Raw genomic sequence first — 27,531 nt, forward strand, 5'->3', positions numbered from 1 at the left:
AAGAAATAATTCTTAACATTTCTAATAGGATTCGCTGATGATCTTAGATATGTGCAAGAAGATAAGTGAACACAATAAGGAGCCACCATGGGGAGATGAGACAACTGACTGTGGTTATATGATTTAAATGGGTATGTGATGATAAGATTTATGTCTAGGAATATATTATAAGGCATAAATACAAGTGTTTATTTAATTTTCCATTTAAGCTGCTAAGGAAGTACTCTATGATACAGGATACTAAAATCATGTCAAATTAGTACAATTTCTACACTGCACAGAAGAAAATACTATAATTACTGAACAGTAGAAATATAATTGTTTATAGTCCTTAAGCATCACAGCAATTAAGTCATCACATTTGTTATGCTTTCTTTAGAATTTTGGTTAGTAATTTTTAATCCTCTTCTTTTAACTCTCCATTTTCTGAATTTACTACACATTTTTTAAGTGTCCTTGATAGTCCAAAATTTTGGTATTCATAAAGCTCTGTGGAGTCAAAACCCAGTGACATATAAGTCCAGATCTGAGACTAAGCATGGATGGGTATCATTTTGACTTCGATTTTATTTCATTTCCTAATCTTTAGTTGGAATAGGTACAAATGGAATGTACAATACAACAAAAGGGGTAGCAGAAGGAAGGAGACCCATGTGCAGATGACAAGGTCCAGAGTGGTCTATACAACTGAATACTGGAAGCCTTTGAAGGCTTGAATCTGGTTTGACTATTAAAATGTCATCCTTGGAAATTATTCCATTTGATACTAAAATTCATGGAAACTTTAAAGACATATTTTCATATCAGCTTTTAGCCAGTTTCTCCAGGAAACCCCCTAAATCATCTAAGCATAGTGCTCTAAGGTTGATGGATTGGTTTGTTTTTTATCTTATCTCTGCTGACAAGATTCCTTCATGAAGTACTTCTTCTTTAAGAGCCATGTAAAGATCCTCAAATAATATTTTAATAAGGACTACATACGGATAATAACACCCACTTTCTAAATCAATTCCTTCCTCATTCTACAAGACAATGACTTTCAGAAAAAATAAAAATATAGTCTTAAATGGCATTATCTACTTGTCCCAGAGCCAAAAGTTGAATGCTCCATGCTATGGAGATTTGGTAATGGCCAATGTTCCTACATATCAGGGATAATGTGGTAAGTTCCTTTGCACAGAAGGGGCAATGGGTTACCATAGTGAGCTTGATCTCTGCAATTTTAGTGTCAGAGATATTTATGTTCCTAAGTACCCCATGCATGCTATTAAAGGTAAAAGAAACAGCAGGGGCATGGTTCCAATTGCTGAGCAAACAATGGTAGAAAGATGTTTATTAAAGCTGACTCTCAAGTGACAGATAAATGCATAGTTCTATTATGCATGCTAATTTCAACATGCAGCAAGCTTAAAAGCAGAGAGATCAAAACAAGAGAGGTTTTAAAAAATCATAAAGACAAAATAGAGCTATGTTGGTATGTGACAAGAAAATAATTTTGCCTTAAAAGTGAATCTTCCCCAACCCTCTCAAGAAACATGTAACCACAATTTATGGAATAAAATTAAAAGCAAGCTGGGATTGTCCCATTTCTTAGCTTGCTTGGCTTTGAGTTAAAAAAAAGGCGGGGGGTGCTGTTGTTAAATTAAGATACAATTGATCCTTCTATTATAAACAAAAAACTAGATCACATAATTACTGATGTATAATTCTGATTTATTAATGTGCGATGTTTAGTTCTTAAAAAAAAGAAAACAACACAAAAACACACACACAAAAGAAGCCAATAAACAGACTTTTTCATGCACATCTTCTTTTCTGCCTCACAAAGTTCCATGGCATGATTTTTAGAGGTGTTCCCCGGCTCAGAGTTGGCATATGTTTTTCAGTTTTCACTGTCCAGAGCCATATTTACAGAAAGATGTACAAATATTGTAGATGGTAGGCTGCACAACCCTCACATGATTAAGACTTCAGTTCCTTGGTTTTCTAGGGCTTTGTGTAAATGCCAATAAACTTCAGAGTTTACCTAACTGTGCCTCTCAACCTTTGGTCCCAAAGGTGAAGGGCAGGATTTTTAATCAGGTAGCAATTTATCTGTAGTTAGGAAAACATAATTATGTATTATCATCTAATTGCAATTACTGGTTGGAGAAAGTCACATTTCACAAGTAGTGACCCATGCTGGATTAGTGTTCTCCTATTACTGAATTCTGCATCTGTATTTGTATTTGGCAGGAAGCCAATAAAAATTCAAAGGTAATCACTATGCTTCTCTGCAGTCCAGCTGTCAAAGTCACCAACTCCACTGCTGAATAAGAAAGCGAGACATACTTTCTGAACCAAATCTTGGCTATATCTGTTTCCTGCTCAGACATCAAGTGGAGATGAAAACAATTGTATACAAAAAAAAACCCCATGTGAAGTAGGTTAGAGAACTGTTCCACGCTTCATTTCTGGTACATTTAAAAAGTTTAATGTCTCAAGGCACCACTATGGTTGAACATTGGATACGCGGGTAACCAGCTAATCTAGTAGGCTGTAAAGTCAGTAAATAGCTTGTGCAACTGTGAAAAGCAATCTCTAGAGGACTGTTAGATATACTGTAGGCACAGGTATCATAATAATACAAATAGAAAACAATGAGTCCTAGAAAAAGCATGTTGAGCACCGTTGTGGCATCATTTGTATTTCTTTGCCTAACGCTATGTAAACCTCACATTTACGAAAGGAAAGACTAACTTCTGAAAGTTGCACTCAAGGCTGCTCTTTGTGCTTTCCCCAAAAGTGGATCTAGTTCGTCGGTGTACTTTTAGAAGTCGTTGGATCCCCGTCACCCTCAGTGGTGCTGGCTGATTCATTCAAGTGCGAGCTCAAGTTCTCCGATGTTAAGTGGGAAGACTTGTAGACGATCTCATTGAAGTCAGACCTGATGCACACCAAGGCGGGGTCATTCAGTGGGTCTTCCACCGAGGCCTGGGTGTTTTCTCTTGTGATCCCCATGTCCTTGCTGTGTTCTGAGGGGGATTTCCTTCTCATGCGAGTGTAAGTTTTGTCTTGATTCTCCATGCCTTGCTCATTTTTCAAAAACCGTCCAAAGAACCAAATGAAGAATCCAAACCACACAAAAGCTATTAAACTTGGAACAAAAGCCAGACACTTGACATCGAGGCTTGCCCCTATGAACCTGCTGTGGAGGAACATGTCTCCCTCAACATAAGTTTTATTAGTCCGAGGGTTAGTGTGGTTGGACCGCCATTCCCAGGATAGCTTGGTTCTGTTCAAATCCTTTAGGCTCTCGGAGTCTTTGACTGTATATATCTTCTGTCCTGGGCCAATATACTGTCCATATTCATGAGGCTTATAAAATATCTGATTCTTCCACATATTAAGATCCAAAATCAAGACAAGAAAGATAATTCCATAGTTAAACCATTTGCCTGCATTAAAAAAGAAATACTGTGTATTAGTCAAAGACTGATAAAACTGCAATAGGGTTTTCTCCTATAAAATGGAGATAATGGTATTATAGCATAAACTGTTAATGTTTTAGACATGTCAACAATTTTTTGAGAGTACTATGATGCCATTAAGTAAATTGGCAAAGGGAATTTACTAAATGGATGTTAAGCATGTGAAAATGTAACTCTTGATCCCAGAGCCAGTAATTTATGGTATTTACACTTAACTAGACAAAGTCTCCTGGCTTTTAAGGCACCACCACTATACTCTAATTGGGTTTCATGTAGGTTATTCTCTAGAACATTTCAATTAAGGTTTAAAAACAAGTTCTAATAAAATAGAAAAGTCCAACATATGATAGAATATCTCTTATGGTTTTATAATTATGTCTGGAAAAGAAATAAATCATTTTGCAATGTAAGCACAAAAGTGCATCAATTGAATTCACATTGCTGTTTGTTGGTGACCTGTTGATTAAACTATTAGTCAATGTGGTTTAGATCAATAATCCTTGAGCATTCATTTCAAGACTTTAAAAATACTTGCATCAAATTCTCATTGAACAGAATTCATTCATCAGACATATAAATATAACCAAAGCTTTAGAAGATATGATTTGGAGAGACTATAACCACTATGACTTCTTTGTAGGATTTAAAAGCCCTATATAAATAAGATATTATTTAGAGACATATTATCTAGTGAAATCTTTGCATCTTTAAATGGAAATAATGTGGAAAAACTTTGAAGGGATACTATATTCCATTATAATTTTTATTATAATTCATTCCAAATTTTACAGTATGAAGTGTTAGCTTAGTAACACCTCATAGTTTTGCTATAGCAAATAATGTGATATATTTACAGATTCTAAAAGCTTTAGTTATAATTATTATATATAATGTCAAAATTATTTTGTATTTAAAAATAATTATATTGAACATTATTAAATTACAGCCTCACATGACAGCTAGGATCTTGGGAAAATGTCTTAAACTAAAACTGGTAAACACGTATTTTGTAATACATACTTCAATAGAACACATAGCTTAAATATGACCTTCGGTGGAGGAAAGGAGGTTAGGAAAATATTTTATCATCATCATTACACATTTTCAAGCTCCTATAATGTGCAAATATGAAGGCTTTCCCAAACCCTTGTCTGGATCCCAAAACCTACTAGCTACATTAACTTGAGTTAGTTGCTTAAATTCTCCAAACTCCAATTTCTTTACAAGCAGAAAATAACAGTACTTATTAAAGCGGTTAACATTTCATGAGATTATTATATACTAAGCACAATGTTTGCTATATAACAGGAACTCAGTAATTGTCACTATTATTATCATCAAAGCCTTGCCTAAGTCATGATAATGTCTTCATTTGCATGGAAAGGTACAACTTCTGTATGAAGAGAATTTTTTTAAACCACAGGAACAGAAATTATAACTGCCTGTCCTAAAATCATTCAACTATACAGGGTTTATAATATTTGTAATGAGAATTCTTGCCTGAATGATTAATTTGGCACACCCAAACTATAAATTAAAGTGGGGACACTGGAGACATCTCCAGATATGAAAAGATGCTTATAACACCTCGTACTGTTAAGTTCAAGCCACTCCTGCCCTCTTGTATCTTCAAAATGAAAACAGAATCAACCGTAAAATAAATCAAGAAAGCTCAAGCCAGAGAAATTCCACCAAATACAAAGGCAGGCATCATTGCCAGATATTTATTGTATTCATAATAGACTCTGTGGAGGATACCTTAGTAGATCCTGAGGGCATATGTCACTGCCTTCAAGGAAGGAACTTACATCTTATGGGAGAAAACAGAACAGAGACATCAACAGATAAATAATAATAATAAGAGGCCACATCTAAGAGGTGTCAAAGGAGTAATACAAACCATAAAGCTGAAGACATTGAGAAAATGGACTAAAAACTGAGTGCTAACTTCTGCAGAAAGAATTTTGAAGGAAGTAGCAATTCATGAGGTAGCGAAAGAAAAGAAGGACAGGGAACAGTTTGGAGAATGTTATGCTTCTTTTAGTATGTGTTTTGATTATGCTGCAGATAGAACAATGTACAGAAAAAGATCAGCTAATGTGGAAGAGAGGGGGCAGAGAGAAGGGAAAGGCTGGAGACTATCATAGGAAAAGAAGGCATAGCAAAATGAGGGACTGGTGATATGAAAAGTTCAGGGATTCTCATTCAGTGTCATAGAGGCACTAAGTTTGTAGCTTTCGTGATTGAAGCAGTTGCTGCTGCTGCTGCTGCTGCTGCTAAGTCACTTCAGTCATGTCCGACTCTGTGTGACCCCATTAGATGGCAGCCCACCAGGCTCCCCCGTCTCTGGGATTCTCCAGGCAAGAACACTGGAGTGGGTTGCCATTTCCTTCTCCAATGCAGGAAAGTGATAAGTGAAAGTGAAGTCACTCAGTCATGTCCAACTCTTCGCGAGCCCATGGACTGCAGCCTACCAGGTTCCTCCATCCATGGGATTTTCCAGGCAAGAGTACTGGAGTGGGGTGCCATCGCCTTCTCTGGATTGGAGCAGTTAGGAGAGGAGTTTTGGGTCCTTCTCTGTTGTAGGAGATCCATACTTATTCTCCTTTTGTAAACGACATCAGTTATGAAGCTATGGGGAGGGGAAGAGGTCCTTGAAACTGTATGACTGACCATCAACTTTTTGACTTACGAAGTGAAAAAAGTGCTAATTTCTCAGTCATGCCTGATTGTAGCTCAACAGGCTCCTCTACCCATGGAATTCTCCTGGCAAGAATACTGGAGGAGGTATTCCCCCCTGACCAATGGAGGAAACCCTGGGTCTCCTACACTGCAGGTAGATTCTTTACCATCTGAGCTCACAAAGACCCCTTGGAAAAACCCTGCTTAGATCACATTTATCAACTCATGAATAGAGCAGTCTCCCATATGGGGCTTCTGTTTCTAGGGTAATGATGTCAGAAATTGTACATAAGCAGCACCACAGAATCAGAAAGGAAAAAGAGGAATGCTCATGGAGCTTAGAGAAGGGTGCTTTTCTGGTGGCTAGAAGATGCTCAGTGAATAACAGTAAAAGGAAAAAAAAAATCAGGGAAAAAAGTGGTAGTGAATGTACAGTGATCAAACTGAAGGAACTCTGCAGATAGAAAGAGCTTTTTTTCATACTTTCAAATTATTTTCTCTACCCAAGTTGAATGGTGCTGGGTCAGCCTGACCACTAAATATTCACATTAAAGAATCATGTTATGTCACTTCTCAAGTGACCTGGTGTCCATATATTAAGACAAGAGGAAGGAGACACCAGTTAAGAATGTGTTGCCTGACATGGATACCATCACTCTGCTCTAACACATCTTTACTGATTTGTGAGAAGGGAATCCTAGTGACAAAAACTGCAGCCTGGACACCAGCAGACGGAGATCAAGTAGTACAATGTGGGTAATGTGTTTAACCTCTCCAGATCTCAACGATTTTAGTTTCAAATTGAGTTAACAGAAATAGATGCCTTCCAATTCTATGATTCTGTCCTCTCCCTCCAAACCCTTCTATTTGTTAACTATGTAAATTCAATTTTTTGTGCTGTGAAATGGAGAATAACACCGGTGTTGTTATTCAGTTACTCGGTTATGTCCGACTCTTTGTGACCCCATGTACTGTGGCATGCCAGGCTTTCCTGTCCTTTACTATCTCCCTGCTGCTGCTGCTGCTGCTGCTAAGTCGCTTCAGTCGTGTCCGACTCTGTGCAACCCCATAGACAGCAGCCCATTAGGCTCCTCTGTCTCTGGGATTCTCCAGGCAAGAATACTGGAGTGGGTTGCCATTTCCTTCTCCCTAAGTTTGCTCAAATTCATGTCCATTGAGTCAGTGATGCCACCCAACCATCCCCTCCTCTGTCATCCCCTTCTCTTCCTGCCCTCAATCTTTCCCAGCATCAGGGTATTTTCCAATAAATCAACTCTTCATATCAGGTGGCCAAAATATTGGAGCTTCAGCTTCAACATCAGTCTTTCCAATGAATATTCAGAGTTGATTTCCTTTAGGATTGACTGGTTGGATCTCCTTACTGTCCAAGGGACTCTCAAGAGTCTTCTCCAGTACCACAGTTCAAAAGCATCAATTCTTCGGTGCTCAGCCTTCTTTATGGTCCAACTCTCACATCCATACATGACTGCTGGAAAAACCATAGCTTCAACTATCTGGACCTTTGTTGGCAAAGTGATGTCTCTGCTTTTTAAAATGCTGTCTAGGTTGATCATAGCTTTTTTTCCAAGGAGCAAGTGTCTTTTAATTTCATGGCTGCAGTCACCATCTGCAGTGATTTTGGAGCCCAAGAAAATAAAATCTCTCACTGTTTCCATTGTTTCCCCATCTATTTGCCATGAAGTGATGGGACTGGATACCATGATCTTAGTTTTTTGAATGCTGAGTTTTAAGCCAGCTTTCTCACTCTCTTCTTTCACCTTCATCAAGAGGCTCTTTAGTTCCTCTTCACTTTCTGCCATTCAGTTCAGTTCAGTTCAGTGGCTCAGTCGTGTCCGACTCTTTGCGACCCCATGAATCGCAGCATGCCAGGGCTCCCTGTCCATCACCAACTCCCGGAGTTCACTCAGACTCACGTCCATTGAGTCAGTGATGCCATCCAGCCATCTCATCCTCGGTCGTCCCCTTCTCCTCCTGCCCCTAATCCCTCCCAGCATCAGAGTCTTTTCCAGTGAGTCAACTCTTCACATGAGGTGGCCAAAGGATTGGAGTTTCCGCTTCATCATCATTCCTTCCAAAGAAATCCCAGGGTTGCTCTCCTTCAGAGTGGACTGGTTGGATCTCCTTACAGTCCAAGGGACTCTCAAGAGTTTTCTCCAACACCACAGTTCAAAAGCATTAATTCTTCAGCGCTCAGCCTTCTTCACAGTCCAACTCTCACATCCATACATGACCACTGGAAAAACCATAGCCTTGACTAGACGGACCTTAGTCGGCAAAGTAATGTCTCTGCTTTTGAATATGCTATCTAGGTTGGTCATAACTTTTCTTCCAAGGAGTAAGCGTCTCTTAATTTCATGGCTGCAGTCACCATCTGCAGTGATTTTGGAGCCCCCCCAAATTAAGTCTGACACTGTTTCTACTGTTTCCTCATCTATTTCCCATGAAGTGATGGGACCGGATGCCATGATCTTCGTTTTCTGAATGTTGAGCTTTAAGCCAACTTTTTCACTCTCCTCTTTCACTTTCATCAAGAGGCTTTTTAGCTCCGCTTCACTTTCTGCCGTAAGGGTGGTGTCATCTGCATATCTGAGGTTATTGATATTTTTCCCAGCAATCTTGATTCCAGCTTGTGTTTCTTCCAGTCCAGCATATCTCATGATGTACTCTGCATATAAGTTAAATAAGCAGGGTGACAACATACAGCCTTGACATACTCCTTTCACAATTTTGAATCCATCTCTTGTTCCATGTCCGATTTAAACTTTTACTTCTTGACCTGCATACAGGTTACTCAGACACCCCTCAAACCACTTCAAAGGATTATCATGATTGTTGACTAAAAAATATTGTCACAACCTGAAAGTAGAGAGCTATTTTATTTGAAGGGAAGGTTAAAGACGCCAAATCTAGGAATTAGTTCTGACAAAACTGCTCTAAGGAGGCAGGAGGGAAGTCAGGAAATTTGCAATAAAGGGAGCAGGCAGTTTAAACATGGAAGATCAGGTGTCAAGTTAAGGAATTTAGCATTGTATGTACTGGAAGATGCAAGCCTCTGGGCTCACTAAATTCATTCCTTTCACAAGCACCTCAGCTGTCTGGGGCCAATCTTGTTTCCTTGTTCACCTTGCTCCTTGCATTCCCCCAGCCCCTAAGCAATCTCTGTGGGGGTGGCAGCATCTGCTGGATCTCAGTTTTGGGAGTCCTCTTTCACATTTGGAGGCTAGATATTGGTGATGACTGTGACATTTCTTGTTAATTAATATGGCAGGAGATATTTTCATTTCACAGGTTATAATGGAAAGTTGTGGACCTGCAAGGTAATGCTAATGGTGACGAACCTGCCTGCCCATTCAAGAGATGTAAGAGACGCCAGTTCAAACCCTGGATCAGGAATATCCCCTGGAGGAGGGCATGGAAACCCACTCCAGTATTTCTGCTTGGAGAAGACCATGGACAGAGGAGCCTGGTAGGCTACAGTCCATTGGGTCGCACAGAGTCGGACACGACTGAAGTGACTTAGCATGCATGCAAGCACAATGAGAAGTGGTATTTGAGAGTTTTCTGAAATATATTGTTTGCCCAAAATGTAGGGTAGTATTATTTCTACAATTTCTTCTTTCTGTTTCTTCAATCCAGTTAATATACCATATAAGTAGAGAGAACAGCATGTTAATGGTTTCTAACAAAGATATACCCTCAGTGTTTCAGTTTGGATAAAACAGAATGAATTACTGAGCAGTGACATTAACAGGTAGATATCACTGGACCAATTGGGCTTCCCTGCTGGCTCAGATGGTAAAGAATCTACCTGCAATGTGGAAGGCCTGGGTCCAATCCATGGGTGGGAAGATCCCCTGGAGGAGGAAATGGCAACCCACTACAGTATTCTTGCCTGGAGAATTCAATGGACAGAGGAGCCTAGTGGGCTACAGTCAGACAGGATTGAGCGACTAACACTTTTACTTTCACTGAACTAATTACCTAAGAGGCCCCAGTGTGTATCTAAATGCAAATATGCATTGTGAATCAGTATATTCAACATGTTAAAAATCCCTAGCAATTGATAATTTGTCTACAGCTTGCAGTCCAGAGAAACGCACACAAAATGTGAAGCTAAATAACAGGGGATAGATTCTCCCCATACCCCCACTCAGTTTCCATAGCCGAGAGACCACGTCGGGGTGGGGAAGTGTGGAGGGGAGAGAATTAGATGAGGCAGGATTCCTATTGATTTATTTCCTGTTCTGCTTCTGCGAAGGTAGCCTTGCCCTTCCCCCACTGCTGTAGTTGCTCAGTTGAAAATGCAACTGCTGAAAATAGAGAAGAAACAGCTCTTCTTACTTTTTGCGTCCTGCCCACCTGACATAACTCCTGCTCCATTTATCCATCGGTACAGAGGAAGGATGTCCATCTTTCTCTACAGTCCTTTTTCCCATTTTCCTACACAGTGTTTTGTTACCTTCGCAATATTCTCTCCTCTTTAAAAAATTACAATTATGAGATGCAGCAAACTGGAAAGCAAAATCAAGTGGGACAACTCAACTTAGTGTACTTGTCCATGAAGTGAAGGAGTTGAGTTATATAACCCTTAAGATTTCTTCCTAGTTCTAAAAGTCTTCTTGATGAGTCTACGAAATAAACACAGCCTAAACCTTAATGTTTTATGATGGAGCAGAAAATCTCACCATTAGAACAAAAAAGATGCAATACACATTTTTCAGTGGAGAAAGCTTTCCTTAAAAAAAAAGATGTATATTCTCAGAAATCCTGTTTACCATAAAAAATAAATTTGAGTCTCTGAAATGACTCACATGAAAAGGTGTAAGACACAGAAAAAGAAAAAGACTAACAGTGCTTCTATTGCCATTTTTTCATGTGTATTGTTGTGAATGTACAGTCAAGCAACCACAACAAGAGGTTTGGTATTTTGGCATTAATTGCATGAAAGTTTTTGCATTTCCCCCTGTTGTTTCAACTACATAGCATAATGTAAATCCGCAAGGAGGAAGGGTAAGAATCCATACATTATTTCTATTTATCTCCTTCTAGAAATACCTCACTGTCTCCTTTAATGAGAAATACCTGCATGGTGTTGTGGGATTGCTTCTTTCCTGTGTTGTGTGCTTGTAATGAATCTTACTGATTGGCAAAAATGATATTATGATGGTAATTTTATCATTTTACTTTGTGGGAGCTTAGAGAATCCTGGGCTAGTTAATTTTAAAAGAATTCTTCATTAAATATCAGCCTCATTTTAGCATAGGAAATGACAAGAGTTTGGGGAAAAGTGTTATTTTTTTCAACTAAGGAAAAATACTATATGTGCTGATATTTCTACCTATAATGAACCTTTCATGATTCAAATATGCAATTATAATATTTAAAAAAGATCTTTTACTCAGTAGGGTTGCCAGTTAGCATTGAGGTTGAGCTGTGTTGTTAGCACCTCTCTAGCAAGAGGTGTCACCATTTGGGCGGACTCTATGCCCAGTGGTCATGCTCCACAAAGTCACCAGCATCCATTATGTGATCATAGGAAACCCTGACCTTGAAGAAGATGAAGTTTGTATAATTAAATAAGTAACAGTGTGCTGTAATAGGTTTCCTGGCCATGTTCAATATCCTCTATTTCCAGACCTGATCAGTATAAACAGGGCACTCTGAGTTAGCCGCTCTTTAAGCACTGGCCCCACCCCACCCCCCCATCCCCCTTGCAACCAGGTAATTTAAGAATATCCAGAAACCACATTAAATGCTTGGGTCATGAGGAGATGGTTGAGCAAATTGGAGATACTTACTAAAAAGTTCATGAACTAATAAGCACTGAGTTAGTAAATTATCTCAAGACTTAAAAGCAAATGAATAGCTTCTCAAAATGCCTCTTGTCATTGTTACTTTCTTAAGTAGGAGACTACTCCTTTAGGACATAATCCAATATGATGAATAGAGGTAGAAATTTGTGATGATGAAAAGCAAAAGAAAAGGATGTGAAGTTGTACTGAATTCAATTACCATCACACTCTGACTTTCTTGAGACTGGGAACTGTGCTCTGCTCATTTCTGTATTCCCTAGATCCTTGTTTAGTTTTAGACACATGTTAAGTCAGAAAGTGTCCATTAATCAATAAGTAAAGTCTGAAATACTATGTCCAGAAAAATTTCAAGGAGTGAAGTTCTAGTCTTTCAAATCAAATGCATTGTCACAATGATCTGGTGAATTCTAAGATACTGCCAAAATCAGATAAAGTCTGGAAAATTGGGAAAAACAAACTATTTATGTCTTAAAGAATATGATTAGTTATATATCTCAAGTCTTTCTTCTGGCTATAAAGAGAAATATCTGAAAAGCATGTGAGTTTTACTATAAAAACCCTCATCTATGCATAAATGAACCCAGGACACCTTAGTCTGGACAGGACAGACCAGCTTAGGGGCAGCAAGGGCTGACAGGCTATGGGCAGAACAACCATGGCCTTGAAGAAGATGAATTTGGGACAAATAAAAGGAATTTCTGCTTTAGGTAGAAGTAAACAGTTAATGCTAAAGCTTCACAAGTGTGTTGGAAATGGAAATTGCTGCAGGAAAGGTTCAGAAAAATTCATAACTAAGAGAATAGTAAGAGATCCTTGTATGCTTTGGATAAATTCATGATCATTGGGGACTGTCATGGTGAAGAAGATGCATTGCATTTCCCTATAACAAGTCCCTTGCTAATTTTGCCAGACAGAATATTCTGCTGGACGGACCACTGGCCTGCCCTTGCCAGCACTTTCCAAGATCTGATTGACACAGGAGAGCTCCTTAAAAAACAATCCTTGGGAACTAATTTGCCAGAAATCATGCACCTATGGAAATAAAATGAAGGACATTATTTTTATGCATTATTTTCCACATTCTCGCCATTGTGAAGCACCTCTGCCCTCGCACTGCTCAGGAAACTGAAATAGAACACAGACCTAGGGAGGCTTGTTTACTGCTACATTTTCCATTTTTGCCGAAAGGTTCCCATGGGCCTCGTCGTGCCAGTAGTGTGAATTCTCTCCTCACAGATGCACAGGCCTTCCTTCTGGCCTTTCCCCCAACCCTCTCCTAATTTACCCAGATGATGGCCACCAATGGGACACTTCTTTTGTCTGACTGGGATGACAGATGGCAGAGCTTCCAATGGGACTGGCATTAATAGGACTTGGGGAGCTTCAGAGTCTGAATTGAGAGGCCATTCCTCTCTGGCCTCCGGAGACTTGGTACATCATATTTTGAATCCATCTTTGCACTCATCTTATAGCTAAAAGGGGAGAGGGTGAAAGAAATAATTATATGGTTGTATTTAGCATTTACTTTTAGGAGAATGAACAGTGGACTTGAGCTAAAAGCACCAGTGTGACCAAATCACTAACCATTTATCCCCTTTATTACTAAAGTCAAAATTCCCAGAAAAAAATATTTTAACACACCCTTGGAAAAGAGATGATTTATTTTTATAAGCTGTAGCTCAGCTTATAAAATGAAAGCTCATACATACTGCAGCAAACCATCTGTCGGGGGGGATCCAGATGAGCTAAACAGATGCAACAATTCAAGTTATTTCTGACATGAATAAATAAAACTAGCTAGGAATCAGGATTAAAAAATACTCAAATCCTAAAGGCTTTTAAAATGTCAATGGGAACTCATCAGTGTCAGATAACCCTCTACATATAGAGCATTTCATTGGGAGAGAGATTTTTTTTTTCATTCCTAGCTTTGTCTTTCTCGAGGACTCAGAACATAACTGCTATTTACATAACAGCAAAGAACTCAGAATAGTTGATAAATAATCAGAGAGCCCTCTCTCAGGCTACCTAGTATTTTTTGAATTATAGGGAAAGCAGCTTCTGAATGGATAAAAGGAAAAGCTTTAGGTAAAAACAGTGAGAACTTAGTGAGTGCTTGCTTCACGGCAGGCAATGCTTTAAGTGCCTTGTACATATTAATTAATTTCATCCTCACTGCAATCCTATGGGATAAGTACCATCACTGTCCCCATTTAACAGATGAAAATACTGAACCTCTAAGAGGTTAAAGAGCTTGACAAGGGCCCTGCCACCAGTTAGTAGCAGAGCTGGAATCTACACACCAAATCTTTACATTCCATTGCCTCAGCATGCACTGAACGTCTTTTCCAGATCACAGAGAAATGATAATTGAGACCATCAAGCCATCCTTGACCCTGAAAGAATCCCAGCCATCCCTGTCTAGGCTCTTCTGGTACAGAACACAGAAAGCATTAGACACAGCTGTCTGGCAGTCTGTAGGATCCTTTTCTAGCTCTGTCTCCAGCTTCTTCTGGACCTTTCTCCAGTCATGCTCTGCTTTGGGACCTCCTCTGTTTTGGCCCCAGCTCTGAACTTTCTAACTCCTCTCAGATATGCCTTTCTCACTGACTACCCCATTTAAAATTTTTATTTGTTTATTTGGCTGCATCAGGCCTTAGTTGGGGCATGCAGGATCTTCGCTGTGTCTGGCAGGATCTTTCGTTGCCCCGCACAGAGTCTCAAGTTGTGGTACATGGGCTCTGGAGCTCATAGACCCAGTAGTTGTGGCACATGGGCTGAGTTGCACTCCATGCGGGATCCTAGTTCTCCCACCAGGGATCGAACCCAGATCCTCTGCATTGCAAGGCAGATTCTTAACAACTGGACCACAAGGGATGTCCCTACCCCATTTCTATTGAATGTGTATTCAGCCCCTTGGGTTTCATTTGATAAGACTTATAGAAAGCACATAAATGCTGAGATGAGAGGAGTTCTGATTACAGGAAATGTTTCTCAGTAGCTGTATTTTTCAAAGTGTGACCCTCTGGCTACCTGCAGAAGCATCACTGGTGGTGCTCCAGAGAATGGCAGATTCCAGGCTCCACCTCATACCTGAGGCATCTGACTCTGGGTGTGTGGCTGATGGATCGTTTACACAAGCTTTCCAGGTGATTCCCATACAAACTTCAGAACTATTGACAGAGAGTGTTTCATGCTTAATGATCCCAGGGGTGATTCTATATTTACTGACCCGGAAAGCATTAAGGTCTACCTACAAAAAGCAGAGCTTGGAGGAAACCATCAAGCTAGCATTTGTGGTTCTCTTGGAAGTTTGTGGGCTACTATTGAGTATGTTAAAATACAACACAGTGCACTATGTTTTAGATATTTTACCTGGGTTTGCCCAGAAACAACTATTTTACAATATCAAGTAAAGTCAAAGGCCTTTCAGGGCAGATGGGTGGTACTCCAGAATGGCTTCAGCAACCTCTTCCGTCAATTCACAGAACAAAGAGAACAACAGCGACAAAACAAAAGGGGGAACGTTCTGATTTTCTTCAGTTTCCCTGGGTCGGGAAGATCCCCTGGAGGAGGGCATGGCAACTCACTCCAGTATTCCAGCCTGGAGAATTCCATGGACAGAGGAGCCTGGTGAGCTACAGTCCATGCAAAGAGTCAGACCCGACTGACGTGACTTGGCACACACACATGCATTCTTAAGTAGAACATTCCAAATTATGTAAGCTTTGGGCATCACAAAACCTGCCCCTACCCCTGTCTATACATGACAGCATATATGACAAAGCTATGCATAAGAGCCCTGAATTAAATATTTTTAACAGTTTTATTTTCCTTTCCGGCCAATGGACTCTCTGAGCCTCCCTCCCCACCTCTCCTCTCCTTTTTTTAAACTTGTTGTTCTGCACTCAAATAGGATATTTTTGAAAAGCCTTCTGATAGTCAGCGACAATATTAGTGCCATGATGGTCTGAGACAAGAGCTGATAGTAAGAACAGATGGTTCTGGCAAAAGCCCACCCAAAGGGATATGATGATACCATGTGTGTGATAGCTGTTTTAGAAGTCTGAGAGGCAGTGTGCTGCAGAGATTAAGTGGGGACTCTGAAACCACACTATGTGACCTGAACTCAAATTGATTGATTTACCCAGCAAATTTAATAGATGGGCCTCATTCATTTTGAATAGGAAAAGAAACCTGCTATATCTTCCCTATTCATGAGCTCATTCTCCAATTTAGGAAGGTCGCCTCATGCTCAAAGCAAAAAACAGCCTTCAAGTTGGGAAGTAAAGGTTTTTTTTGCAGCACTCAGATGTTCACGTTCTCTGCGCTCAGGCTATTTTTATTCGGCAGCACAGACGGTCGTGTAAGCACAGATTTCTTTGGCAGTTTTTATTATAGCAGGTGTAGGATCCTAGGCCATTGTCCTTAAAACACACACGTTCACTACCTGCATTTGAACAGCTTGAGAACTAATGCCATTCTTTATTTGATTATGTAGCTTACTGATTCTTGCTAAAAGAAAAAAAAATTATAAAACATAACTCCAAGAACATAACTTGTTTAGATGAGAATGACTGAGATGTCATGAAAGAATATTATAATAAATCATATTCAAGCCATTTCAAGAGCAGGACACATTTGTAAGTGGAATAATCTAAGGATCCACAAGAGAATGACTTGAAGCAAACATGGAGCCTTGCCACAGCAGTAAGTTTCACTCAATCAAATGAGAAGTGGCCTGAACTCCCTAAAGGAATGTGGTCTGACTGGAGCTGTAGGATACCATTGTTTTGATCTCAGCAGCAAATGAAGTAGAAAGCACAAAAAGTATTCATGTTGAAAAAATATACTGAGCTGTATGTTGTGAAAAAGAAGCCTACCTAATGAACAAAACCCAGGCAGAGTGGCCTAAGGAGTGTGGCAGAGACAGCTAGTGATATTCCTAGGCTAGAATACAAGACCTGATACCACATGGGTGCTCGGTGGCAGATCACGTCTCTCTGTTCTCCTTGACTCTGTGTGGGGCTATCTCACCGGGTACTCCTCATGGAATATGAGTGGAGGTGACACGTTCTATTTCCAGGCCAGGTGGCTAAGAAACAGACAAACACTCTCAGTCATTTCCCCCATTCTCTTTATTCCCATTGGCCCACTGGATGCTGAAGCTGAAATTGTTGAAGCACCAGCAACTTAAGTCCAGAATGATGGTCCAGAGGCCCTCAGTGATCTGGAACCACCTTGCACTGCTAAGTGAGTAAAACTAAACTATATTGCCAGATGCTTCTAAACTGTTACCATTTTCATTTTTAAAGCAGCCAGCATGATTTTAACCAGAAGACAATCAAATCATGTTCGAAATTTTACCTGTTATGTGAATATGATATTCCTCCTTGAAGATCTTCTGGAAGAAAGGAATCTTGAACTGCATGTGAGGAGTATGCAAACCGGGAAGATTTACATCAACGTCTCCCATGAAATGCGGAAATTCCCAGTCCTGTCAGAGAAAACCAACATGACAACATATCTGTGATTTGTTTCGTTCCTAAGCAGCAAAACACCAAAAATTGACTTTTTATAAGCACTTATTTTAAAATCATTTAAATGCAGCCAGCTGTTGGTTGTATCTGTTTTGTTCTGTGATGGTTGTTTTCTGTACATTAGGTAGCAGTATGCAATCAAAATTAAAATTAAGTCATAACTTATATTCTCAGATTTTCCCTTTAATGTGATAATAAGAAACCAATGCAGAATTGATGTGCATTAATATATGTTTCTTTCTTTCATTATGGAGGTCTGATCTTAAATTTTTATAGGAAGGAAGTGATCCATATTTTATAAATATGGGGTAATTTAGTTATTTTTTGTTCCACTATTTTTTAAAAATAAGAAATTTATACCAGCGTATTTTCTGTAAGAAGACAAAGAGGATCTAATTCATTTAACCAAGTTCCTCAATTCACATCAAGGGAGTTTTATTAATCATCTATGCTAGCAACTATATGGAATGGAAAAATGCCAAAATCTTCTGTCCTGTTCTCTTGCAATTTAGCATCAGTTTGAACCAAATGATGGAAGGCCTGACATGCTAGCCTGAGAGATGCACAGTGAATTAATTCCAAAACTGTCATTAGTTATTTCCTTGTTGTCAAGGCAAAATCATGTGGGATGACCCTCCTTCTCACAAGGAAGGAAAAAAGATGCAAATGAGGATATTTTTAGGTGACTCATCTGCTCTTGGTTTTTGGATAGAAGCACCAAATTAAAGTTCATAACTAGCATGTGAAGAAGAAATACACTAAATAATGAAGAAACCTTAAGCTGAATCCATGTTTTTATTTCCAGTAGTAAAATTATCCCTAAATTAACAAACAGTTCTATATTTAGTGAATATTTTCTAAAGAACTTGGAGATGAAAAAATAATAAAGAAAATATTACTTTAAAATTTTAATCCATTATTTTGACATAAAAAGTTAAATTTTTCTGAGATTTCTCTATATGAAGCTAACTGAGGTGTGCTGATAATAGTGTGCATGAACGTTTCATTCCATTTCCCTCTTTGCAGAAAATTCTGATTAAGGGAGAACAAACCTTAAAGGAAAGAAGAATATGTGAGTGGTGGTAATCAGGAAAGTTTTCAATGTTTATTAATTTTTGATCTATGGATAACTTTAAGCCAGTTATAAAAAATGAATATATAAGTATAAAAATAAAATGATGCAATATCATCCCTTACTACTGGTGCGTATGCCAGTATCTTGTTGGTCTTGCTTTTCCTGGTTTTTCATCACCAGCAAATAGACATGTAATTTTGGAAATTCAGAAAACCTAAAGCACTGATGCTGGATTAATTTGGAATATTTTGATCTAAAATATTAGTGTAAAATGGATTGGAATAATACTTGTGAACTATTGTATTTTATTAAAGTGCACTTTTTTTTCCATTGATATCATCTTGCTCTATGTTACTCAGAAGACACTTGCAAAGAATTAAAATTGAATTTAGTCCTTTGCTAAAATATAACTGACATTTGCCATAAAAAATTATGCTTGGCAATGATAACCAGAGAATCTTTCACTAGTCCAGGATAAGAAACATAAAACATTATCAATAGAGCAATTCCCTTTCTTACTTCTTGGTTTAAGGAAGAATTTAGGATTAACAGATACACACTACTATCTATATAAAATAGTCACACAATAAGGACTTATTGTATGTATAGCACAGGGAATTATATTTAATTCCTTGTTAATGGAAAAAATCTGAAAAGAATCACTGAATCACTTTGCTGTATACCTTAAACTGGCACAACACTGTAAATCAACTACACTTCAATTAAAAAAAAAAAGGGAGTGAATACTTCTTGGTAGTAACTGGGCAAGTGTACTTAGTGTACTTTCTTTTGAAAAGATGTTCTTGGACTGTTATTGTTTAGCTTTTCATTTCATGAAATGAAAGCTTTCTACTGGGTATGAAATTGATTTTAGTTTGAAAGTAATCTCTAGAGATTTCTTGTATACTGGGATCAAATCCTCACCACCCCCCAAATAGTTCCTTAATTATATCCCAAGTGTACTTGGAGATAGAAAGAGGAATTCAGGAAATGTAGACTAGAGGATGGGAGAAAGTCTTCCTCTTCATCTAGATGGTGGCATTCTTTTCTTTCTTTCTTTTTTTAAAGAGATGAAGGCAGAGAGTTTGGGGGAAAATGTGAGAGGAGTATCTTACACCATCTGAGAAATTAAAAACAAAGAAAGAACTAATAAAAGAGATGATACATAAAGTCTCTCAGATTTCTCCTTTATAATGTCCAGGGGCATCCCTGGTAGCTCAGTGGTAAAGAATCTGCTTGCCACTACAGGAGACATGGGTTCGCTCCCTGGTCTGGGAAGATCCCACATGCCTCAGAGCAACCATGCCTGTGCACCATAGCTATTGAGCCCAGGAGCCACAACTTCTGAAGCCTGTATACCCACAGTCCTGCTCCACAAGAGAAGTCACTGCAGTGAGAAGCCCACACACCACAATTACAGAGCAGCCCCTGGTTGCCACAGCTAGAGAAAAGCCCGTGCAGCAAGGAAGGCCAGCACAGCCAAACAATAAATAAACAAAATGACCAGATATGGGTTTTAAAAGCTGTTTTCCTTAGTCTTTTAACTCCCTGCCTCCACCCTTTCCCTGCTACTCTTATTTTTGTAGTTTAGTTCCTCAGTCGTGTCCTGACTCTTTGCAACCCCATGGACTGTAGCCCGCCAGGCTCCTCTCTCCATGGGATTCTCCAGGCAAGAATTCTGGAGTTGGTTGCCATTCCCTTCTCCAGAGCATCTTCCAAATACAGGGATCAAACCTGGGTCTCCTTTATTGCAGGCAGATTCTTAAATATCTGATTCACCAGGGAAGCCCCTAGTTCAATTCCTACTCTGTATATTTCTGCAGATGCATTGTTGAATCAGTGTAAATTTTGACCTTGACTTAGAATGGAATGGTAATAATAAGCATTGCTACCACTTTCAATACATTTTGGGCTCATCTTAATGGAGGTATCAGAGGGTAGTGATACCTTAAGTATGTTTTTTTTTTTAAATATAGGAGATAAAAGAGGAAGAAGAATGATATTCTCAATCCCCACCTTCATCTCCAAATCCCACAGGCTTCTTGGGAAGGTGAGATAATGCCTGAACAGCAACTAGCACATTGCTGGAAACAGAGGGAAGAGACAGAGAAATAGTCAACGAGCATGGCTGATTTCCCAGCATCATTCCAAGGTCAGAGTGTTCCCGAGAGTGAAGCAGAGGAAGCAGACAGATCTGTTTTCAGGAGAATCACACAAAGCTGCTTCAGGGTCCAAGTGGAAAAGGACGAAGGTCATCTTCTCCTGCCCTCATCCACTGCATAGTGCTGGCCTCCTGAAGTCTCTGATGGGACTTTGGTCAGAGCAGAGTCCTCCCAGAGGGCACCAGGAGCAGGACCATAGGGAAGGTCATTTCTCTCAAAGGGACATGTGAGTGACCTCAGTGGTGGACAGAAGAACAGGAGCAGACTAATTTCTTGTGCAATGTGTATCTCACACTGTAGTGACCTCCAGGATAACTGGTGGACTTTCACTGTGATGGGGGAGGCATTGCTACCATGCAGCAGGAGCTGGTAACCTAGCAACATGTGAAACTAAAGGCCAAAGAAACCCAAGGATACTTGGATCATACATTTTCAAGCACTGGCAATGTTCTAGCATCCTAAGCTACACACTTATAATTACATACAAAATAACCCCCCAAATCTTGCTATTATTAACTCATTTTACAGAAAAGAAAAATTTGCCTCAGAGAGGTTAAATTGTGACAAAATGAGGTAGCTGTCATATGGCAGAGCACAGGTGAAAGAATACATATTTTCTGCTGGGCCATGCTGCCTCTGACTATGAAAACTGATGACCCTTACCTGCTTTTGACTCATTACTAGAATTATCTATACCTGCTATACCTATTCTGGGGGCTTCCCAGGTGGTAGAGTGGTAAAGAATCCATCTGCTAATGCAGGAGACACAGGAGACATGGGTTCTATCCCTGGGTTGGGAAGATCCCCTGGAGGAGAAAATGACAATTTGCTCCAGTATTCTTGCCTGGATCATCTCATGGACAGAGGAGCCTGGTGGGCTACAGGCCATGGGGTCACAAAGAGTCAGACACGACTGAGCAATTGAGTGGGCATGTACACTATACCTGTTCTTACTGAGAACCACTGATAACAGTCATTGCATGTTCATCTCTCACCAAAAGTCAGTTCCATGAGTGGCTTTAAATGATTTCCCCACCCCAACCCCAGAAGTTTCTCGTATTTTATCCAAGCCTAATTTGACCAAGATCAACTGTAACTTTTTCTCCATTAATCAACTGTCCCAGAGGTTGTTGATTTGCAATTAGACTGTTGAGTAGGGAGCTTTGACCAATAGGAGATTACTAGCAGGTACTGAGATTCTCTTGGCATCGAAACTATGGATGTATAGCAGTTTCATGCACAGATTGTATGTACATGTTATGAGAGCCATGGTGTTCTTCCCTTCTGCATACATTTAAAAATTATATTTTAAACATCAGATGAAAACGTTGACGAAGCAAGATGTATTCAGCTACCTAGACTGGGGTAGAGACAGGTGGGTCCTGTGATTTTACATTATAATATGTTCATTTACTCTGTTCTTTAAGGAATGCTATCAGTATTCAGTAATTCAAAGCTTCCTTACTATGGTCTCCTCTCAAATCCAACAACGCCTTCAGCCGTCTGTCCCATTTGTGGCTCAGTGATGTGAGAATGATTTAAGTACATTGTGTCACTTACCCTACGCTAGTTATGATCAGCTTACGGTAATGAACAGACTTCCGACTTTGTATCTTGCTTCATATATGAGAAACAGCTAATTTTTATTCAGTTGGGTATATTTCCCATAGAAAAATAAATGAGAAATGTCATGGTATATATCTACTCAGATTTCTTACATACAAGGGTTTACTTTTGCTTATAGCTATAAAAATCACATTTGAACACTGATGTCCAAATTGCATTTGGACGAGTAATTTGGGACTGATGTGTCCAAATATGATTCCATCCAAGTGTGGCTCTATTATTCATGGATCACATCCGGATAGACTTGCAGGATGGTGTTGAATATACAGTCTCAAGATATCCTGGATTCATCATTTCCTCACATTTTCTCATTGAGATACATGCCTTGGGGTTCAGGAAAAGCGCTCGGTACTGTGCAGAGGAACTCAAGCTTGAAACCAACATGGTTTTGAATTCCCCAACTAGCATTCAATTTCCCAAATCAAATGAAGGGGCCCCCATTTCTATTTAGAGAAGTATTAGGGGATAAAAATGTAATAACAGTGAATACTTTACCCTGCAAAAATGAAACCATGGTTTCAGAACAAAAATCATATTTTAGGAGCTAAAGACTGGCCACTTGGTTTTTGAGAAATTTAAGACACGATTTAGATAATAGTTTGCAAAAGTATAGATAACAATTTAGAATAGAATTGACAACAGATTCCTAAATACTGGTTAAATATCTCCTCTTTATAGGCACTTAGATTATAAGGATTTAAATGATTTCAAAGTTCAACTTTACAGATTTGCTTCTTTCCCTTTGTTAATCTCCATTCTTCCTATTTCAGAACTGAATAGAAGTCCACGAATATCAGAACATTATTCTACCCAAAATGTCCCCAGCTTGTAAAGTATCCTTGGTTTTTCCATGCTTACTGTGTCCTAGCAACAAGATTTTAGATGACAGTGAACAGTGGTGGTCTAAAGAATTGTACTCATGCTTTGGAAGATATTTTTGCTTCTTATTAAGAATCTCAAGTGCCTGATTTCTTTCAGCAACAGTACACTTCTCCTAATTGGCAAAACTGCCATGGTATCACTTAGCTGAATAAATCCTTGGAAACCTTGATGTACAGTAGATGTTGCTTATTTGTTTATTACCTGCCTCTCCGATTGGAAAGTTAGCACCAAGCAACATAAGGAATTTTCTCCTGTTTTGTTCACTGTTACATTTCTCCATTCCTGTAGTATATACTAAGAACTCATATACTTGATGAATTGATGAATGGTGCTCTTTGAAAGTTAAAGATATACAATTACTTTTGGGTTTCATGTAAATGGAATTTAGTCAAACAGAGCAATAAATATGTGGTTTTGTAAATAATATTACACATCAAACTGAGAATCATTATAATGAAAAAAATGTTTTATCCCCTATAACAAGGTGTATTGCAATTACACAGACAGTAATTACTTTTAAGAAATTCTACCATCAGGCTCTGGCATGATAGCAGTGGGTTTTTTAAGATAAGTTTTATTACATCTAGACAGCTTGAAAGATCATTCCTTTAGCCCAAAGATTAAGTCATTTGCCAAAGATCACAGAGGAAAGGAAACAGTATATAATGGGAGGAAGAAAGCAGTCAAATTTAAATACCGTTAGATGAGGCAGTTAATATTTGGGGAATTAGTAAAAATGCTCCTTGTGATGATCCAACATACCCTTTTAATTCCCATATAAGTGTAAAGGAGCTCATGAGACACGCTCAACCAAGTTAGAGAACAAGAAAAGAGAATGTAAAACAACATGTGATTAAAAAATTTTAGATCATTTCCCACAGTGGGTGACACTAGGAAGGTGATCAAGGCAACAACGAATATCAGAGATGCAATAAACATGAAGGATGTACAAAAAAGAACGATCAGCAGGTTAATTCTTATAGGTATCTTTTGACAATTATTCTTATAAGTTATACTCTCATTTTCTCCTAATACTCATTATTGCTTTTTCCCGCTCTGGGCAAATGAATTCCATACTCTTTTGGAGTTCTCTTTCAGGAGTCACTTATGGTATTTAAAAGATTTAAAAGCTTTGGAGAAAAATCTTGTCTTTCTGATTGAAGTACGCTTTCTTCAATGAGTAGAAGAGATAGCAGATCTAATCCAACACTAAGACAAATCCAAGTCAAACTGTAAATCCTTACATAAAATGTTGAAAGAAGTTGACTCAAGATTTTTACACATTCTAAGATATGGATGAACTCTCAGAATTGTTGTTCAAACAATCTAATTCATCCTGAAGGCATATTTTGTAGTGTGGTTTAACGTATTTGCTTCATCAGTAATCCTTTTCACTTGCAAAGGCCAATAGGAATTTCCCTGGCTAATTTTGAAGCCCGTGTACCTCAATGAGACTTGAGTAAGTTTAGTGCCCTTAGAGAAAGCAAATAAGTCAAGCCCAAAGTAGATTTGAGAAGTGAGTGTAGTTTGTTACTTTTAAGAGACTACTATGAGTTTCTGGTACCACAGCAGTGGGTTTTTTAAGGTAAGTTTTATTATATCTAGACAGCTTGAAGGCATCATTCCTTTAAGCACAAAGGTGGAAGAATGTCTGATGAAAAGCACGAGGCCTCATTTACAGATGTCCTGCCTGGGCAGACATATGCAGTAAAGGACAAAATAAAAGTCATTCTTTAAGTGTTTACAGTTAACAGAAATGCATCATGTGGCCTCTAGGAATAATGGGAAATCAATATCCCTCACCAGGGCAGTACAGTTCACCAATACGCACTGAAAGAGTGCTTGACATTTTACGGACTCCTATGTGTATGTGGGGGTGAGGGGGTAGGGTGCAGGCAAACCATTGACTAGGACAAGTTGCTGAAAATGAAAGCTAATACAAAGACTAAAGAAACATGGTGTTATAACTCAATGATAGATCCTTTTGGATAAAATCTTCCATCCATCATCAAACAACAACTTGACTTATTTTGCACTTAAGATGAATGAATATTAGCTATATAATAAGTTGATATTTTAAAAATTGAGACCACCTAATAACTCTTTTCCTAAAGAGGAAAATGTGAAGTCTGGTGGAAGAGTTTTTGAACATCACATTTTCATGTTATTTTTCAGACACTGGCTGCAGTTCAATAGTAACAGCCCTTGCTTATTTTGTGCTTTATTGTATTTGCACATTTGGTATAAAATGTCACTGCTCCAGTTATCTGTTCTGGCTCTATGCATGCTGCCAGGAATGGTCACATACAATTGTCTGAATGACTAGTTTCTTCTATAAGCTATATAGGAAAATTCATTGCATACTGTCAAAACAGTAGATATTGTCCTTGGTAAAATTTTAATTTAATATTGAAGTCATTTTTCTCTGTGAAAAAATAATAATAGTGGAGATCAGTGGATAAATGTAATTCAATATAAAAATATTCACAAACCATAGACAGGATATAAGGTTGATCAGATGTGTGGTTGAGGTAAAGGGTTCTAGTGTTTCTTGCAATAGGTTCCTTTTTCATAATTTATTTGTCAACAATGTCTCATGGAGCATATATTCTAATAGAAGAGAGACCAGTCAATCAGCAAATAGAAATACAGTATGATGTCAAATAGAGATAAATGCTCTAAAGAAAATAAAGCAGGGTAAGGGGATGGAGCACAGTGAGTTAGGGGCGGGTACTAGTTTAGTTAGTCAAAAGAAAGCTTCTTAGAGAGTGACCTTTGTATGGACTACTGACTCATATGAAAGAACAAGCTCTGCACACCTCTGGAGGAGGACATCAGCTAGAAGGAAGAGCTAATGCAATGGCTCTGAGGAGGAAATGAACCAGAAATGTTCAAGAAGCAGCAGGAACATAAGGGGCATATAGGAGGGTGAATGATGTGCAGAGTGGTAGGTTGGCTGCAGGAGGAATAAAGGCCAGTTGCAACGCGGGAGACCGGGGTTCAGTCCCTGGGTTGGGAAGATCCCCTGGAGAAGGGAAAGGCTACCCATTCCAGTATTCTTGCTTGGAGAATCCCCACGGACAGAGGAGCTCGGCAGACGTCAACCCATGGGGTTGCAAAGTTGGACATAACTGAGCAACTAAGGACAACACACAAGATGACTGTCGTAATTTAGGTGTGAGATGATGGTGGCTCAACAATGCTGATCAGGTGTTCAGATCAAGAAGTATTTTGAAGTAGCACCAACTGAGCTTCTGAATTTACCATTTGTTCCAGCAACTGGTAAATGACAGTATCATTTACTGAGAAGGTACAATTTGGGGAACCAATCAACTTGTAGAAGATAGGGAGGTAGATAAGAAATCTAGAGATCTATTTAGAATATGCTATTAAACATTGAGTAGACGTATTGTGTAGGCAGTTGGCAAACTTAGGGGAGGAACCAAGACTGGAGATGTAGGTACTTCCCTGGCAGTCCAGGGGTTAAGACTCCAAGCTTCCACTGCAGAGCCCTGAGTCCTATCCCTGGTTAGTGAACTAAGATCCCATATGCCATGTGGCATGGCCAAAAAAAAAAAAAAAAAAATACTGGAGATGTAGGTGTAGGAGTCACAATGATATAAAGCCACAGAGCTGGATAAAATCATCTGGAAAAGGAGCATAGAAAGCCAAGAGAAGATAACCAGGGACTGAACACTGAGGCACACTGACATTTAGAATTTGGAAGAGGAGAAGCCAGTAAGGAAAACAGAATAAGAATGACATATATTATAAGAAGAACAAAAGAAAGTTCAGCTTAGAAGCCAGGTGAAAAAAGTGTTTCAAGAAGAAAGAAGTGGTCAACTTCACTGAATGCAGCTGAAAGTCTGAGTGAGAAGACTGAAAGTTAACCATAGGATTCAGCAGTGTCAGGACTGTTGCTCTGGATAAGATCCCCAAGCTCTGGAGGAAGCTAAAATTGGAGACAAAAGCCTGACTGCCTGGTTCAAGAGAAAATGGCAAGTGAGAAGTAGAGACAATAACTGTAGATCTCTTATGAAGAGGTTTGCTCTTAGTAGGAACAGAGTAAAGAGGCAGGAGAGAGGCTGGAGAGAGACTACAAGTCTTTTAATTTCAAATAAATTATTGTCAGTATAAAATAAAGTCAATGTTGACTGAGTAGGGGACTCTGAGACCTGAAATTTCCTTTTTATATTTTCAACAGCTCCTGCAATGGCTAATGTGTGCACCAGCATGGATGCACTGATTGTTTACAGCTGC

At 39.0% G+C, this 27,531-nt stretch overlaps 1 protein-coding gene across 7 annotated transcripts in view; it reads right to left on the reverse strand.

The window, feature by feature from the left end:
- Positions 1 to 1,692: 1,692 nt before the first annotated feature.
- The window catches only part of TMEM117 (transmembrane protein 117), a 647,436-nt gene continuing 621,597 nt past the window's right edge, over positions 1,693 to 27,531 (reverse strand). For all 7 annotated transcript variants that reach the window (XM_069584531.1, XM_069584534.1, XM_069584532.1 and 4 more), the window contains 2 exons: positions 17,354 to 17,483; positions 1,693 to 3,437 (listed from right to left, as the gene is read on the reverse strand). In XM_069584531.1, the coding sequence (XP_069440632.1) occupies positions 2,791 to 3,437; positions 17,354 to 17,483 (777 nt within the window). In that variant the 3' untranslated portion in view covers positions 1,693 to 2,790. The remainder of the gene's footprint in view (positions 3,438 to 17,353; positions 17,484 to 27,531) is intronic.

This window comes from Ovis canadensis, chromosome 3 (assembly GCF_042477335.2).
Source record: "Ovis canadensis isolate MfBH-ARS-UI-01 breed Bighorn chromosome 3, ARS-UI_OviCan_v2, whole genome shotgun sequence".
NCBI classification, from domain to species: Eukaryota; Metazoa; Chordata; class Mammalia; order Artiodactyla; family Bovidae; genus Ovis; species Ovis canadensis.